The following is a 19,504-nucleotide window of genomic DNA, read 5'->3' on the forward strand; positions in this document are numbered from 1 at the left end:
AGCCAAACTGGAGCTGGCCGGACTTTACAAGCATTTACAGATTGACATTAGCCATGGTTGTGACTTTACATGGGTGTGGACCAGATTGACATCAGCTGTGGTTTTGACTTAACAAGCGTCTGGGCCAGATTGACATCAGACATGGTTGTGACTTTACATGCGTGTGGGCCAGATTGACATCAACCATGGTTGTGACTTTACAAGCGTCTGGGACAGATTGACATCAGACATGGCTGTGACTTTACATGCGTGTGGCCGGATTGACATCAACCATGGTTTTGACTTTACAGGCGTCTAGGCCAGATTGACATCAGTCATGTTTGTGACTTTACATGCGCGTGAACCAGATTGACATCAACCATGGTTTTGACTTTACAAGCGTGTGGACCAGATTGACATCAACCATGGTTGTGACTTTACAAGCGTGTGGACCAGATTGACATCAACCATCGTTTTGATTCTACATACATCAAACCAGATTGACACTAGGCATGGTTGTGACTTTACATGAGTGTGGACCAGATTCACATAAGCCATGGTTTTGATTCTACATGCATCAAACCAGATTGACACTAGGCATGGTTGTGACTTTACATGTTTCTGTGCCAGATTGACATGAGACACAGCTGTGAACTTGACTTGCATCAAGACCAGATTGACATGAGACATTACATATCAGAATAATATCTTTGAATTTCCTCTAGCTTCAGATAACAGGATAAAGAGATATCTAGTACACATCATATACTACAGTAAAGGGCATGTGTACATATACGTGGCAATAACTGTTGAAACACACATCCGTCCATACACAACACGATTAATATTCACACTTACTCACTCACTCACACACGCACGCGCGCAAGCTCAATCACACAGCACTACTTCAGGAAAACATACATGCGTAGCAAGCACCCGCGCATCCACACGCACAAACACACACACATACGTACATAATTACCAAATAATCTATCCTTTCTATCTAATGCCTTGTCCTCTTTGCGGCATGAAGGATGTCATCACATTCTACAGCCTTCCTCTTGCCACAGGTCACTGCGTTGATGCGCTCAGTTGTTCCAGATGATTGTGTCCTTGACCTCTTTATGCCTCTCACATCAGGGACATCGTCATTCTGCCTCTTTCTGGATTTGGCTGGGGTCACGTGCTTATCGTCGCCGGTCTGGAACAGGAAGACGCCGGTACTTCAGGTACAAACCCTACATTATTTTCACAGTCAATTCAACAGATAACAATAATCGGAGAGGTGACATCATCTATAAACGAGTACCAAGGACCGACATCTTGGATGAGTGGCCACAAAATGGCGCCACAGCATGGACGCTACCACGAGAACATCTGAGTTTGAAAGATGCTGTTATGATGGGATAATCTGCTGGTGTTTTGCATACACATTTATTTTCTGAAAGGAGACGACGAATATAATTTATTTCCGGACATTTCTTTTCAGAGGCGAGGTGAAATGATGTTTGACGTCTCTTTAAAGACGATTGCACTTACATCGCAACGCGCGCGCGCGTGTGAGAGACATGAATACCCCACTCAGACACAGTATTCTGACTCCGAGCCGAACAGTCCTTATTTTATCCCCTTAATGTCGGGCGCCAGGCAGGGTAACAACAAGTACCATCTTTTAGCATATTTTTGTTTACGACCCGACCGGGGATCGAACCACGATCTACCGCTCTCCGGGCAGACGCTCGATCTATCCTCTAGACCTCAGAAGATCCAGCAAGTGGATAATACAATCTGTTAATTTAATTTGATATTAAAGATATAGATGTTGTTACATGTACTATCAGTTCCAGGTGCTTCACTTACATGTTGGGCATGTTTGAGACTCAGTCTTGCCATGGGTGGAACTAGGGTAGCGATGACGTCTCCCACATAGGGAGCTCTTGGTCGAGCGGGAGGCCGGAGAAGGCCAATGACGTTGTTGTCGAAGTCCACCTGCAAGGGGAGACAACTGATACTGAGCACCTGTAGGAAGGTTGGTTAGAAATTTGTAGAAGATGGAACAGGTATTAGCGAGTGCTTGTAAGAAAAGACTAAAATGCAATACACTACAGGCAATAGAAATATCAACAATTAATATAACCATTTCTCAAACAGTTAAACGAGGCGTTCATTGAGGGACATGTTTCATGACGTTATGAAATGTATTTGTGTCCTACGTCATAATTACCTGTGTTAGACAGATACAATATGCGCACACAACACGTTATATCTAGGTTAGTATTGATCTTCAGCAACCCATACTTATCGTCAGAGGCCACTAACGGGATCGGGTGGTCAGGCTCGCTGACTTGGTTGATACATGTCATAGTAACCCAATTGCTTATTATGTTAATAACTGGATTGTCTGGTCCTGATTCGATTAGTTTTAGACCGCCTGACCCGTGAAGACCCGGGTTAGAATAGGTCTTCAGCAACCCATGCTTGCCGTAAAAGGCGACTATGCTTGTTGTAGGAGGCGGCCAACGGGATCCGGTGGTCAGGCATGCTGACTTGGCTGATGCATGTCATTATATCCCAATTGCGTGGACCGATTCTCATGATGTCAATCACTGGATTGTCTGGTCCAGACTCGATTATTTACAGACCGCCGTCATATAGCTGGAATATTGCTGAGTGCGGCGTTACACAACAAACAGACATGTATCGCACATCACACAACACCCACCTCGTACATTACACATCGCGTTATACATCTTAATAAACACCACTTCACAAAACACATCCGATATCATAAACAGTGAGCAAAATAAAGTATACACCATGTTTGATTGTGGCTGAAACAAACAAGAAATACTTATATCCATGGTGATGTATTAGATCATAGTTGTGTGGTGGACCTTAAATCTGCAATGTTTCGGCGACTGTTTTCAGCCTAGTAACGTTTTTGAAAAAGTTTGTAATTTTTCAAATCCAATTTCTATTTGTATACTTGTTTTTGCCCTGGCAGTTTATATGACTTATCACATATGACGTATCACACGTCACATGACCGAACACGTCACTTCCACCTACCATGTCTTCATCAAACCACGGGGCGAAGGCGCGAGGCTGGAAGAATAAGAAACAATATTTAAGGTGATGTTGAAATGTTGACAATTAAAAGATGCGGATGATCTGATATTCCTGTCAAAGAGATGTAACGTGAATTTCACGGAGCTCGGACACTTAGTGTCTCCCCTCAAGGGTAATGACATAACGACGTATTTTATCACATTGTCACTACCGTAGCGTTAAAGGGAGACTTTTCTCCACTGTCTTTCCACAATTGTTATTAGTGCCTTGTGAAATAAGACATTATTTCGTTGTAATTATGGTAACATGATTTATCAACATACTAAATTAGCAGACAAACAAAGTGGTATTTGGACGATGTATTCAAGCTTGCTTGATTGGACTACACAAATGTCTCAGACTAGCAACCCCTTTAAGATACGAGCGCCTGTGACGTCAACAAAAGCCTACACTTAACATTCCCATGGCAATTCTGTGAATAAATACTATAACTATATATTCGACAAAATTTCCAAATAAAAGGAAAAGTCCATTGAACATTTCCGAAGACATCATGAGCATGTGTTTGTTTATGAATAACTATCAAATAGTGATGATACCGGGGTTTCTTGTCATAAACACCTGCAAAGGCAAAGTGTTCACTTGAACAAATTCGGTAACAAAGTACGGTAAAAGTCCACATAGAGAAATTCATAGGCCATCATATTGGTCATTGATGCGTCTATTTTGGGATATGTCTTCCTTTATAAAACATTTTGAAAGCTTTACTGAGGCCTTGTATGCTGTAACCCTGAGAAATAACTTTTGAGCAAGAGTCGTATGGCGCTCTTTGAAATCTTTCATAAAAAGGGCATGCTCGTTTGTAATGTTTAAAATGTGGACACCTAGGTTGGAGCTGCTGGAATATCGTTCAACATAGAGGGGAAAGTGACTATGGAAGTCATCCCGCCTGTCCCGCCTGTCCCGCCTGTCTTGTGGAGAGTTTGTTGTCACTCTGAATCTTTATGCACAGCTCTAAATATTAAATATTGGTCTGGTCTCGCTGGTCCATTTCATTTCAAGTTCAGGTTGGTAAATCAGTGGAAGGCGAACGAGTTTAGATCATCGATATACCTGAAGCTTAAGTTTCTCAAGTCTCATCGCCATTTTACTATGTTTATGCTAGCAGAACGGTGAGGTGAGGTTAGGTGAAATGGGGTGTAACGTCGCGTCCAAGATTATTGCACTTACATAGCGACGTGCATGTACGTGTGTGTGTGTTTGTGTGGCTGTTTGTACTAGTCCGGACTGATGCCGATGTATAGTGCTAGCTCACTGAGATACCAAGCCGCAGTTTAACATGAATACCCCACTCAGACACAGTATACTGACTCCGAGCCGACCAGTCCTTGTTTTAGCCCCTTAATGCCGAGCGCCAGACACGGTAACAACAAGTACCATCTTTAAACGTCTTTTGGTATGACGCGGTCGGGGGTCGAACCCCGGACCTTCGGCTCTCCGGGTGGACGCTCTACCACAAGACCACGGAGGCGGTCAGCAGAAATATCGATTCATGAAGAAACAGATCAGCAAGAAGGGGAGCACAACTGGTGCCCAACTGGTGGGATGCCTGCTTGCCCAACTGTCCCATCCCTAAATTTCACAGAGATGTTATCTAGGATGCAGACACTTTGTACCAAGCATGAAGAGGTGGCTGCTGTGACGTACCTGTGGCAGGTATCTGATGGCGTGAAGCATCTCATCCAGGGAGACCAAGTTCCTGGATTTGCGGGCCTGTAAAGACATCAACAGAAATCAGTATTGCAAACTTTATACCTGAATTCAAGAGGGTGGTGGACATACCAGTTGGTTGTTTAAAATCGATTGAGGGTGATCTTTCCAGAAAAATGTTATAGATGTAAAATAGCACTTAAAAGCAACAGATGAACGTTCGAGAGGGTGTGAACACTAGTTGGTTGTTTAAAATCGATTGAGGGTGATCTTTCCAGAAAAATGTTATGGATGTAAATACAACTTTCCGTGCAACATTTAAGTTGTAACTATCCTTTCAGTACTAACTACTGACACAGCTAAACTACCACTACCATAGCTAAACTACTGATACCACATCTAAACTGCCACTACCATAGCTAAACTACCACTACCATAGCTAAACTACTGATACCACATCTAAACTGCCACTTCCATAGCTAAATTATCACTACCACAACTAAACTACTGATACCGCAACAAAACTGCCACTACCATAGATAAACTATCACTACCACAACTAAACTGCCACTTCCATAGCTAAACTATCACTACCACAACTAAACTACTGATACCGCAACTAAACTGCCACTACCATAGCTAAACTATCACTACCACAACTAAACTACTGATACCGCAACTAAACTGCCACTACCATAGCTAAACTATCACTACCACAACTAAACTACTGATACCGCAACTAAACTATCACTATCACAACTAAACTATCTCTACCACAACTAAACTATCACTACCACAACTAAACTGCCACTACCACAACTACCCTGATCCTATTCTTGTATCCTACCTGAGGGACGTGCCCGGCAGCAAGTCTCGCTCTCAGGACTGCCGTGACACGTGACTCTTCATCTGGGTATGTAGGGACATTCACTGTGTCGGTGATTGACGTCTCAGAACATGTCGACCAGCAGGAGTCTGTGTCGCTGTCGCTGCTGCAACTATATTCAGACCAAGAATCGTCCGAAGAATTCTGCATGTCTTGCTGAAGTCGCAGCTCCAGAACCTGAATCAAAATAGTTCGTAATCTTGGACATGATGTCTCCCATCAATTATTTAGTGTGGTTTGAGGAAGAACCGCTATTCGTAGGGTGGAAATCCAGATTTAATCCGATTATGATCCTTGGTACATCGAAAGTATACTGGCTCTTGTTTTATCAACTTAATGCTGACCGCCGGGCATGGTAACAACAAGTACTCTCTTTTATTACGTCTTTTGGTATGACGCAGCCAGGGATCGAGCCACCGATCTTCCACTAGCCACTATAACCATTAGACCATGGAGGCAGTTCAGTCCCATGTCTAGGTCATGACCAATCGTGACCCATGTCCAGATCATGGCCAAATATGCCCCTCTGAGTCCCATGTCTATGTCATGGCCAACCGTGCCCCCTCCGAGTCCAATGTCTAGGTCATGGCCAACCGTGCCCCCTTCGAGTCCCATATCTAGGTCATGGCAAACGGTGGCCCCTGTGAGTCCCATATCTAGGTCATGGCTAACCATGCCCCCTCTGAGTCCCATGTCTATGTCATGGCCAACCGTGCCCCCTCCGAGTCCAATGTCTAGGTCATGGCCAACCGTGCCCCCTCCGAGTCCCATGTCTAGGTCATGGCCAACCGTGGCCCCTGTGAGTCTCATGTCTAGGTCATGGCCAACCGTGGCCCCTCTGAGTCCCATGTCTAGGTCATGGCCAACCGTGGCCCCTATGAGTCTCATGTCTAGGTCATGGCCAACCGTGGCCCCTCTGAGTCTCATGTCTAGGTCACGGCCAACCGTGGCCCCTCTGAGTCCCATGTCTAGGTCATGGCCAACCGTGCCCCCTCCGAGTCCAATGTCTAGGTCATGGCCAACCGTGCCCCCTTCGAGTCCCATATCTAGGTCATGGCAAACGGTGGCCCCTGTGAGTCCCATATCTAGGTCATGGCTAACCATGCCCCCTCTGAGTCCCATGTCTATGTCATGGCCAACCGTGCCCCCTCCGAGTCCAATGTCTAGGTCATGGCCAACCGTGCCCCCTCCGAGTCCCATGTCTAGGTCATGGCCAACCGTGGCCCCTGTGAGTCTCATGTCTAGGTCATGGCCAACCGTGGCCCCTCTGAGTCCCATGTCTAGGTCATGGCCAACCGTGGCCCCTATGAGTCTCATGTCTAGGTCATGGCCAACCGTGGCCCCTCTGAGTCTCATGTCTAGGTCACGGCCAACCGTGGCCCCTCTGAGTCCCATGTCTAGGTCATGACCAACCGTGGCCCCTGTGAGTCTCATGTCTAGGTCATGGCCAACCGTGGCCTCTGTGAATCCCATGTCCAGGTCATGGCCAACCGTGGCCCCTCTGAGTCCCATGTCTAGGTCATGGCCAACCGTGGCCCCTGTGAGTCTCATGTCTAGGTCATGGCCAACCATGGCCCCTGTGAGTCTCATGTCTAGGTCATGGCCAACCGTGCCCCCTCCGAGTCCAATGTCTAGGTCATGGCCAAGCGTGGCCCCTCTGAGTCCCATGTCTAGGTCATGGCCAACCGTGGCCCCTGTGAGTCCCATGTCCAGGTCATGGCCAACCGTGGCCCCTGTGAGTCTCGAGTCTAGGTCATGGCCAACCGTGGCCCCTGTGAGTCTCATGTCTAGGTCATGGCCAACCGTGCCCCCTCCCAGTCCCATGTCCAGGTCATGGCCAACCGTGGCCCCTGTGAGTCTCGAGTCTAGGTCATGGCCAACCGTGGCCCCTGTGAGTCTCATGTCTAGGTCATGGCCAACCGTGCCCCCTCCCAGTCCCATGTCTAGGTCATGGCCAACCGTGCCCCCTCCGAGTCCCATGTCTAGGTCATGGCCAACCGTGGCCCCTCTGAGTCCAATGTCTAGATCATGGGCAACTGTGGTCCCTCCGAGTCCCATGCCTAGGTCATGGGCAACCGTGCCCCCTCCGAGTCCAATGTCTAGGTCATGGCCAACCGTGGCCCCTCTGAGTCCTATGTCTAGGTCATGACCAACCGTGGCCCCTGTGAGTCCCATGTCTAGGTCATGACCAATCGTGACCCCTGTGTCCCATGTCTAAGTTATGACCAATCGTGACCCCCGAATCCCATGTCTAGGTCATGGCCAACCGTGGCCCCTCTGAGTCCTATGTCTAGGTCATGGCCAACCATGGTCCCCCCGAGTCCCATGTCTAGGTCATGGGCAACCGTGGCCCCCCTGAGTCCCATGTCTAGGTCATGGGCAACCGTGTCCCCTCTGAGTCCCATATCTAGGTCATGGCAAACGGTGGCCCCTGTGAGTCCCATATCTAGGTCATGGCTAACCATGCCCCCTCTGAGTCCCATGTCTATGTCATGGCCAAACGTGCCCCCTCCGAGTCCAATGTCTAGGTCATGGCCAACCGTGCCCCCTCCGAGTCACATGTCTAGGTCATGGCCAACCGTGGCCCCTGTGAGTCTCATGTCTAGGTCATGGCCAACCGTGGCCCCTCTGAGTCCCATGTCTAGGTGATGGCCAACCGTGGCCCCTGTGAGTCTCATGTCTAGGTCATGGCCAACCGTGGCCCCTCTGAGTCTCATGTCTAGGTCATGGCCAACCATGGCCCCTCTGAGTCCCATGTCTAGGTCATGACCAACCGTGGCCCCTGTGAGTCTCATGTCTAGGTCATGGCCAACCGTGGCCCCTGTGAATCCCATGTCCTGGTCATGGCCAACCGTGGCCCCTCTGAGTCCCATGTCTAGGTCATGGCCAACCGTGGCCCCTGTGAGTCCCATATCTAGGTCATGGCCAACCATGCCCCCTCTGAGTCCCATGTCTAGGTCATGGCCAACCGTGGCCCCTGTGAGTCCCATGTCTAGGTTATGACCAATCGTGACCCCTGTGTCCAATGTCTAGGTCGTGGCCAATCGTGGCTCCTCTGAGTCCCATGTCTAGGTCATGGCCAACCGTGGCCCCTCTGAGTCCCATGTCTAGGTCATGGACAATCGTGGCCCCTGTGAGTCCAATGTCTAGGTCATGGCCAACCGTGGCCCCTGTGAGTCCCATGTCTAGGTCATGGCCAACCGTGCCCCCTCCGAGTCCCATGTCTAGGTCATGATCAATCGTGGCCCCTGAATTCCCTGTCTAGGTCATGGCCAACCGTGGCCCCGTGGTCGGCGGATTCTCTCACCCTTTAAAGTCTATACAAGAGTAAGATTTGTTTTTTGTTAAACGCCACACTCAGCAATATTCCAGCTATGACGGTGGTCTGTAGATAAGGCAGTGGTTAACATCGTCACCATGAGCATCGATCCACGCAATTGGGTTCGATGAAATGCATCAACCAAGTCAGCGACCCTGACCACCCGATCCAGTATGTCGCCTCTTACGACAACTATACATGTATTTGCATACACAGTAAGGGCCAGTTATCATCCAATTACAGAGAAAATGAAAATTCAAAATATTACCATTTGTATTGCCTTTTGACGACGAGCCTCAAGGTCTGATGGGGCAGATTCTCCACTTGGCAGTGAACAGCCTGGTTTAACCACCGCAGATCTTGCTGGGGCGGAGTGGAGGGTCTTGGTGGCCACTTGCTTAGGGGCGATAACTCTCGCTTTGCCGGATACGTCTTCATCGGAGGGCGAGGAGGGAAGAGCAATTTTAGCGGCTTGTTCGATCCCGAGCTCTGCCTGAAGATATGATAAAGACATACACTCATTTTATCCTCAGAATTGATGCCAAACTTTAGACTGTTAATTCTATCACAAATAAAATGCATGTCAAGTAATCCCGGTCCAACGGTGAATGGAATGGTTTTAATGACGCTTTAATGTCATTTCAAACATTTGGGTTTTACCTTAACGTCATAGGAAAGTCTAAGTCATGTGGGGTGTAAGCGAACCACGAACATAGGGCCAATCTGGAGTTTAAACCAACGAACGGGAGACACAGACACGTAATGGCGACACCTCTAAACGGTCTAGCTTTATTTATTTAAAATTTAGTTTTGATTGAAACAAGCCACTACATTTGAATTGACAAAATAGGAGTCCCAATGACATTTAGTTTCAGAACCCGTGAAAGATCTAGACTTGCTTCATTTAGGGCTCTATCCTTACAGTAAGGGCTGGGCGAAGGGGAAACTAATATGGTTCAGGGACTTTGAGACAAACCCGTGGAAGATCTAGACTTGCTTCATTTAGGGCTCTATCCTTACAGTAAGGGCTGGGCGAAGGGGAAACTAATATGGTTCAGGGAATGTGAGACAGACCCGTGGAAGATCTAGACTTGCTTCATTTAGGGCTCTATCCTTATAGTCAGGGCTGGGCGAAAGGGAAACTAATATGGTTCAGGGGCTGTGAGACAGACCCGTGGAAGATCTAGACTTGCTTCATTTAGGGCTCTATCCTTACAGTAAGGGCTGGGCGAAGGGGAAACGAATATGGTTCAGGGACTGAGACAGACCCGTGGAAGATCTAGACTTGCTTCATTTAGGGCTCTATCCTTACAGTAAGGGCTGGGCGAAGGGGAAACGAATATGGTTCAGGGACTGTGAGACAGACTCGTGGAAGATCTAGACTTGCTTCATTTAGGGCTCTATCCTTACAGTAAGGGCTGGGCGAAGGGGAAACGAATATGGTTCAGGGGCTGTGAGACAGACCCGTGGGAGATCTAGACTTGCTTCATTTAGGGCTCTATCCTTACAGTGAGGGCTGGGCGAAAGGGAAACTAATATGGTTCAGGGACTGTGAGACAGACCCGTGGAAGATCTAGACTTGCTTCATTTAGGGCTCTATCCTTACAGTAAGGGCTGGGCGAAAGGGAAACGAATATGGTTCAGGGACTGTGAGACAGACCCGTGGAAGATCTAGACTTGCTTCATTTAGGGCTCTATCCTTACAGTAAGGGCTGGGCGAAGGGGAAACTAATATGGTTCAGGGACTGTGAGACAGACCCGTGGAAGATCTAGACTTGCTTCATTTAGGGCTGTATCCTTACAGTAAGGGCTAGAGGGAAGATACGAGTACAATGATATGGTTCGGGGACTGAGGTAAACTACGTGATTTGTGGCACCTCACATTGTCCTTGTCTGGTCATCTGTTGGGGCGGTGGGGTAGCCTAGTGGTTAAAGCGTTCGCTCGTAACGCTGAAAACCCGGGCTCGATTCCCGACATGGGTACAATGTGTGAGGCCCATTTCTGGTGTCCCTGCCGTGATATTGCTGGAATATTGCTAAAAGCGGCGTAAAATCAAACTCACTCACTAGTCATCTGTTGCTTGTTCAGCTGAGTTGTTGGGCAGATATTGGGGATCCACATAGTTCAGAGATCAAGATAGACACATGTATGAATGATTAATGGTTACCTTATTGCCGGACGTGGAAGATTGGCTATTTCTCTTGACATTAGTGATGCTGGGAGCATTATCTCTGGCTGGTGATGCAGCAGTAGCGGGCTCTACCTTACGAGAAACAACTTTGGCTGAAGCGCCCCCTTCAGCGCAATTCCAAGAGGAGACTCCATCTTTAGATTTGGCGCAGCCACCTTCAGAATACATCTGCGTTAATCTCCAGTGTATCCCAGTGTCAGATGTACCCGGGGTGGTGTTGGATCTAACCGGGGTGGAGTTTTGGGGCTTCTCATGGCAATTCGGGATTGAAACACTTCGTTGAGAAGAGGCCCAGTTGTGGGATGGATTAGGCCTACGTGTGGGGGGTCGGGCTCTCGGCTCTCTTTTCGGGAACCGCGGACGTCCGTTACCTGCTGACAGAAAATTTGTTAGAATGACTGAGTTACAGTACTAAACAAACCAAAACACGGGGTTCGATCCACTGCGTCGAGATAACATGACATATAATAATTATACACAGTGTTTCTTTTGTAGGCCCTTCCTGGTGGCCACCATTGTAAAATCTATACCCATAATGAGTGAGTGAGTGAGTTGGGTTTAACGCCGCTTTTAACAGTATACCAGTTATATCACGGCGTGTCAGCTTTAGTGATGCAGGACGTTTACCACTTCGGTGAAACCCACGAGCACGGTATGGTGCTAACAAACCTTGAAACATAATCGGGTCGAACCGGGATTCGAACCCACAATCATAGGTTTGCACAGTAAATTGCGGCGCCTTAGACGACTGGGCCACCCGTGCCCCCTATACCCATAATGATCTACATGTGCAATGTTTTAGACGGATTCCTGTTTTCATATCATGTTTTCACATAATTATGAGTAACTGGGAACCTGTTTTCTACGTAAACCAAGTCAAGCTTTGATCACAAGGCTACCCGGCCGCCAGGACGGCATCTGAGGTTCAGGAGATACGACAGGGACAAGTTTCATCTGGACAGCTGTGGTGATCGTGCAAGGGTCTACATGCGTCCAGAAAAATGTTTTAGCGATGCTTGCATTACTCAACGTCGACAGCTTGGGGGTGGAAGTGTAATGGTTTGTTTTTTTTGTTTTTGTTTTGTTTGTTGTTTAACGCCGCACTCAGCAATATTCTAGCTATATGACGGTGGTCTGTAAATAATCGAGTCTGGACCAGACAATCCAGTCATTTATATCATGAGCATCGATCCACGCATTTGGGATCGATGACATGCATCAACCAAGTCAGCGAGCCTGACCACCCGATCCCGTTAGTCGCCTTTTACGACAAGCATAGTCGCCTTTTACGGCAAGCATGGGTTGCTGAAGACCTATTCTATCCCGGATCTTCACGGGGGAAGTGTAATGGTATGGGGTGGCATCACAACTCATGGAAGCACACAACTCATCATTGGCAATGGCAGTTTGAATGGCATACGCTACCGGAACGACATCGTGTTCATGTTCACCAACAACGAGACCATGTTCTACCCTTTGTACAAATGTAGGGACGTAACGTCACTTTGCAGCAGGACCATACCCGCCCACATGTTGCACGTGCTGTAACAGACTGTTTGAGGCAAAATAACAGTGTTGTACTGCCATGGGCGGCTGTTTCTCCAGACCTCTCCCCAACAGAACATGTATGGATGAGATGGAACTGCGGCTACGACAGGACCAGAACCAGCCGATTACGCTGGCTTATTTGGACGAATCTTTGGTTGACATTTGAAACAAGACCCCCAGACTGCCTCGCCTGTATCAATGCAAATTTGTGGTCACATCCGAGGTTGACATTGTTAATTGAGCTATAACACCACCCCTCTTTTGGGGTGTGCCACTCTGTCTCCTGTTTCCAGGCATGTGTTTTGTCAATGGTTGGTTGGTTGGTTTGCTGTTTAACGCCGCGCTCAGCAATATTCCAGCTATTTGACGGCGGTCTGTAAATAATCGAGTCTGGACCAGACAACCCAGTGATTAACATCATGAGCATCGATCCACGCAATTGGGATCGATGACATGCAGCAACCAAGTCAGCGAGCCTGACCACCCGATCCCGTTAGTCGCCGTTTACGATAAGCTTAGTCACCTTTTACGGCAAGCATGGGTTGCTGAAGACCTATTCTACCCCGGAATCTTCACGTGTCTGTTTTGTCAATGAATGTGTTATGATAAAACATTTATCAGGCGAATGACCAAATATTATATTGTTATTTTGAATAACATAAACATTTACACAACTTTATTTGAAGTACGGTTATTTCTTTCCGCTAGTATACATATAGTTATCAAACATACTAATACACAAGTACTATGAGCAATCGTAAACCAGACTAGGCATGTCTAAGGTCACGTGCATCTATTTTCCTGGTTTTCTTCACTGATCGATCCCATGAACACCGGCCCGATCCTCAGTGATTTTATATTCTTTCCATGTTGATTAGGTCCCAGGGCCCCCTTCCACAAAGCGATCTTAGCGCTAAGATGATCGTAACACCCATACTTTAAAATAGGCTTACGGCAATCATAGCACTAAGATCGCTTTGTGGAACGGGCCCCCGTTCGGCAATTTAACATTTAATTTCCATTCTGAAGTTTTCATGTATTCCGTTCTGTCGATCAGTTATATGCTATTCGTTATTTTTGCACATTAGGAAAGGCTGCAGGGTTTAGAAGCCTTAGAGCGGCAGCATTGTTTTCGTTTAATATCGGTGATCAATCTTTCAGCAATGGGACAATATGGCCGCTGTGTACATGTACATAAATGTTTAAATGTGCGATAAGGTATGGAATGTGGATGTGCAGATACGCGAGGATATTTTACTGATCCAAATTTGTTTCAAACGTTATACCAAAAATAATCGACACTCCACATAATGATATTTGCTTGAAAAGGTTTGAGCATAGCGATTTTCAGGTTATGATTCTTGCAACTTTCATTATGAATATACATGGAGCCGATAGTAGCACTATATCATAAAAATTAACACTCTTCGGTGTTAGCTAGTACTGTGACAGAATGTGGGGAATCTACAGAAACTGTAGCTACAACTGTGACAGAATGAGGGCACTCCACAGAAACTGTAGCTAGCACCTTGACAGAATGAGGGCACTCTACAGAACTGTAGCTAGAACTGTGACAGAATGTGGAGAATCTACAGAAACTGTAGCTACAACTGTGACAGAATGAGCGCACCATACAGAAACTGTAGCTAGCACTGTGACAGAATGAGGGCACTCCACAGAAACTGTAGCTAGCACTGTGACAGAATGAGGGCACTATACAGAAACTGTAGCTAGAACTGTGACAGAATGAGGGCACTCTACAGAAACTGTAGCTAGCACTATGACAGAATGAGGGCACTATACAGAAACTGTAGCTAGAACTGTGACAGAATGAGGGCACTATACAGAAACTGTAGCTAGAACTGTGACAGAATGAGGGCACTATACAGAAACTGTAGCTAGAACTGTGACAGAATGAGGGCACTCCACAGAAACTGTAGCTAGCACCTTGACAGAATGAGGGCACTCTACAGAACTGTAGCTAGAACTGTGACAGAATGTGGGGAATCTACAGAAACTGTAGCTAGAACTGTGACAGAATGAGGGCACTCCACAGAAACTGTAGCTAGCACTGTGACAGAATGAGCGCACTATACAGAAACTGTAGCTACAACTGTGACAGAATGAGCGCACTATACAGAAACTGTAGCTAGCACTGTGACAGAATGAGGGCACTCCACAGAAACTGTAGCTAGCACTGTGACAGAATGAGCGCACTATACAGAAACTGTAGCTAGAACTGTGACAGAATGAGGGCACTCTACAGAAACTGTAGCTAGCACTATGACAGAATGAGGGCACTATACAGAAACTGTAGCTAGAACTGTGACAGAATGAGGGCACTATACAGAAACTGTAGCTAGCACTGTGACAGAATGAGGGCACTATACAGAAACTGTAGCTAGAACTGTGACAGAATGAGGGCACTATACAGAAACTGTAGCTAGAACTGTGACAGAATGAGGGCACTCTACAGAAACTGTAGCTAGCACTGTGACAGAATAAGGGCACTATACAGAAACTGTAGCTAGAACTATGACTGAATGAGGGCACTATACAGAAAATGTAGCTAGAACTGTGACAGAATGAGGGCACTCTACAGAAACTGTAGCTAGAACTGTGACAGAATGAGCGCACCATACAGAAACTGTAGCTAGAACTGTGACAGAATGAGGGCACTATACAGAAACTGTAGCTAGAACTGTGATTGAATGAGGGCACTCAACAGAAACTGTAGCTAGAACTGTGACAGAATGAGGGCACTCTACAGAAATTGTAGCTAGAACTGTGACAGAATGAGGGCACTCTACAGAAACTGTAGCTAGCACTGTGACAGAATGAGGGCAATATACAGAAACTGTAGCTAGAACTGTGACAGAATGAGGGCACTATACAGAAAATGTAGCTAGAACTGTGACAGAATGAGCGCACTATACAGAAACTGTAGCTAGAACGGTGACAGAATGAGCGCACTATACAGAAACTGTAGCTAGCACTGTGACAGAATGAGCGCACTATACAGAAACTGTAGCTAGAACGGTGACAGAATGAGCGCACTATACAGAAACTGTAGCTAGCACTGTGACAGAATGAGCGCACTATACAGAAACTGTAGCTAGCACTGTGACAGAATGAGCGCACTATACAGAAACTGTAGCTAGCACTGTGACAGAATGAGCGCACTATACAGAAACTGTAGCTAGAACTGTGACAGAATGAGGGCACTATACAGAAACTGTAACTAGAACTGTGACTGAATGAGGGCACTCAACAGAAACTGTAGCTAGCAATGTTACAGAATGTAGGCATTCTACAGAAACTGTAGCTAGCACCTTGACAGAATGTAGGCATTCTACAGAAACTGTAGCTAGAGCTGTGACAGAATGAGGGCACTATACAGAAATTGTAGCTAGAACTGTGACAGAATGAGCGCACTATACAGAAACTGTAGCTAGAGCTGTGACAGAATGAGCGCACTATACAGAAACTGTAGCTAGAGCTGTGACAGAATGAGCGCACTATATAGAAACTGTAGCTAGTACTGTGACAGAATGAGGGCACTCTACAGAAACTGTAGCTACAACTGTGACAGAATGAGGGCACTCTACAGAAACTGTAGCTAGCACTGTGACAGAATGAGCGCACTATACAGAAACTGTAGCTAGAACTGTGACAGAATGAGCGCACTATACAGAAACTGTAGCTAGCACTGTGACAGAATGAGCGCACTATACAGAAACTGTAGCTAGTACTATGACAGAATGAGGGCACTATACAGAAACTGTAGCTAGAACTGTGACAGAATGAGGGCACTCTACAGAAACTGTAGCTAGAACTGTGACAGAATGAGGGCACTCTACAGAAACTGTAGCTAGAACTGTGACAGAATGAGGGCACTCTACAGAAACTGTAGCTAGCACTGTGACAGAATGAGGGCGCTCTACAGAAACTGTAGCTAGCACTGTGACAGAATGAGGGCACTCTACAGAAACTGTAGCTAGCACTGTGACAGAATGAGGGCACTCTACAGAAACTGTAGCTAGTACTATGACAGAATGAGGGCACTATACAGAAACTGTAGCTAGAACTGTGACAGATTGAGGGCACTCTACAGAAACTGTAGCTAGCACTGTGACAGAATGAGGGCACTCTACAGAAACTGTAGCTAGTACTATGACAGAATGAGGGCACTCTACAGAAACTGTAGCTAGAACTGTGACAGATTGAGGGCACTCTACAGAAACTGTAGCTAGAACTGTGACAGATTGAGGGCACTCTTCACAAATGATAGTTTGATTATATTAATGACTCCTTTAATATTTTGAAGCCCCAGAATTGTTGATATATCAAAGCACGGAATCACCTATTAACAAGAAATATTTTTGGACACAAACGCATGAATCCTTCAGTTGTCAGAATATATTTATGTACTACCGTCTGACTTTGGGTCGCAATATAGAGGGTGAAGCTCAAATCCTATGTCAAATTCGGAAGATTCATGAAATAATCTATGAGATCTAGTTTAATTACAACATTCGAGGATATAATGTGAAACACTTCCATAGCCTGAACAAGAAGAAGAGATGATTGTCAATACGACTTGCATTGAATAAGCCGGCTTGTATGTAACATACTTGGGTTTTTTTCTATTTCCTATCACATACAAACAAGGCAAAGTGTTTTGTTTCTGGCTTCTTGTCTGTGTCAATACCCTTAATGAACCTGCTCCCTTCACTACTGAAGTTGATTACATTAAGCTAAATGAAGTAGTTTTGCAGGGGGGATATAATCATGTGACAATGTGACACATTTCGTCTGCACAATATACAAATCTCATACAGAGGCTAAATGAAGTTGTTTTGCAGAGTGGATATAATCACGTGACAATGTGACACATTTCGTCTGCACAATATACAAACCTCATACAGAAATAAACAACAAACAGTTGCAGGGGATACGTTTTATTTCACTCGTTCTGGGGTGTTGATGCAAAGAATTGAAAGAATTAGAAAAGAAGATACAGACATATTGAAGGAGTTAACGAAAACGATTGATCTTAGCAAGTACAACCTTCATTCACTCGCGACATATTTTACATTCAATTAATTAAGTTAGAAAATACTGCAGTATATAATATACTTTATAATGCCACAGATCGCCTACATTCAGTACATTGCCCTTCTTCAAATCCATGTGTCACCTTTCGTACACCTCCAAAGATAACGGTAGAAACTAGTACTGGTCCTTATGATACCTTAACTATTGGGCAATCTGACAAGGACTTCAGCCAATTTCTAGCGCTGAAAAACTGTTTTCTGGTGTCAGGGTAATTACACTATATCAAATAAGTCACGATGTCCTCATTGGGGAAATGCGACGAAAGTCTTCTTGGCGGAATATTCAAACTGGCAACTTATTAATTATTTATAGTTAATTAAGGTATTTTAAAATAATTCCAACGTAAATAAGACGCCACTAGGTGAAGTATTTACCAGATTAACTGGTTCTAGTAGAAGGAGACGCATGGGTACATATAGCCTCACTCGGTACTAGTCGGTAGGCCTAGGAAATAAAACCAATGAGTCTGAAAAAAAGACAAGGAGAAAAAGAAATGCAAATATCTACAGAAAACAGGTAAACAAATCAACAAAAAAAGAATCAAAATAAAGGAAATACCTGAACAGTTTCTTTGATGCATGACAATGCTGCTAACGAGGAAAATGACAGAGAAACAGAAGAAAAGGAAGAGAGACTTGTGGACGTGGTGCAACTATCTAGAGACAATCTGCAAAGATGGCAGGCGTTGCTAGGCGACTATAAGTGAATAAATTGCCCGGATGGTGTCGCTTGCTTTTTCAGTTGTTCGTCAAATGCAGAAACAATTTTGGGGTTTTGTGTAACTCATGAATGCTTAATGTTTGTGCAATATTTTCCAGATGATTGCGTTATTTTGTGTTCTCTCGTGGGACCGTTACTGTCGTGCCACACGCTACAATGACGTCATGTATTTGTGACGTCATCGATGAGTCACAACATCAACTCGGGTGCATTCGGCTTCTTCCGCTATCTACATATCCTACCACATGAATCCGCAGCTGTACACAAATAAAAGTAGACTGCTTAAATTTCACCCATGTATCCTACGAGGGCTCGCATTTATCGTAGGATACTGGGGTCGTACTAGACTCTAGTCTCTGAAATGAACATATCGTACAGAAAAAACAGTTGTTCAGTTATCTTAATATAATTAAATTTTCGTTGTGTTCATGCAAATTCCTGCATTCTGATTAGCTGAATTGGTCACGTGTTATTGCATTCATTTCCCAATGAATGTAAAAAATTAAGCTACGCAGATTCATACAGTTTGCACATCGGTTTTTCGATTCATACCTCAATGAACCGAAAAAAATACACAGTCAATCCTTAAAAAAATATATTATAATAAAAGGGAGCCCAGTGACTATCTACTACAGTAATCTAGACTTGCCAAACATTATAGACTTTCATGGGCTGTATTTGATATATATTTGTATCAGGGTCTGTAAGACAGACTAGGGTCGTACAAAAATATGAGTGTGCGGCTACGAATGACAGCGAGAATACGTACCATTCAAGCAGTGGTCTCGGTAATCTAGACTAACATCTAGTCTCTGAAATGAACATATTTTACGGATAAAAACAGTTGTGAAATTATAGTTATGAAATATAATAAAGAGATCCTGATACTACAGTAATATAGACTTGCTAAATATTATAGACTTGCATGGGCTGTATTGGATATATTTGTTTCATTTGTTATAT

The 19,504-nt window shown here is 45.4% G+C and overlaps 1 protein-coding gene across 1 annotated transcript; it reads right to left on the reverse strand.

The window, feature by feature from the left end:
• Positions 1 to 478: 478 nt before the first annotated feature.
• Positions 479 to 18,488, reverse strand: LOC124130997. Its single transcript, XM_046494053.2, has 8 exons — positions 18,380 to 18,488; positions 11,132 to 11,526; positions 9,232 to 9,456; positions 5,606 to 5,821; positions 4,756 to 4,821; positions 3,049 to 3,084; positions 1,840 to 1,968; positions 479 to 1,180 (listed from the first exon to the last, which is right to left on the reverse strand). Exons 1-8 carry the CDS (start codon positions 18,399 to 18,401, stop codon positions 983 to 985), a joined length of 1,287 nt encoding a protein of 428 aa, XP_046350009.2. The 5' UTR covers positions 18,402 to 18,488; the 3' UTR covers positions 479 to 982.
• Positions 18,489 to 19,504: the final 1,016 nt, after the last annotated feature.

The sequence above is a fragment of the Haliotis rufescens genome, unplaced genomic scaffold, assembly GCF_023055435.1.
Source record: "Haliotis rufescens isolate VD_foot unplaced genomic scaffold, xgHalRufe1.0.p SCAF_10, whole genome shotgun sequence".
Lineage (NCBI taxonomy): Eukaryota > Metazoa > Mollusca > Gastropoda > Lepetellida > Haliotidae > Haliotis > Haliotis rufescens.

What these genes read in the sequence shown, in the direction of transcription:
- LOC124130997 (XM_046494053.2), bottom strand. Translation starts at nt 18,401, where the DNA reads ATGCATCAAAGAAACTGTTCAG. An exon ending in GCATCAAAGAAACTGTTCAG is followed by an intron (nt 11,527 to 18,379) that starts GTATTTCCTTTA and finishes TTCTGTCAGCAG; the next exon opens with GTAACGGACGTCCGCGGTTC. An exon ending in CGTGGTTTGATGAAGACATG is followed by an intron (nt 1,969 to 3,048) that starts GTAGGTGGAAGT and finishes CTCCCCTTGCAG; the next exon opens with GTGGACTTCGACAACAACGT.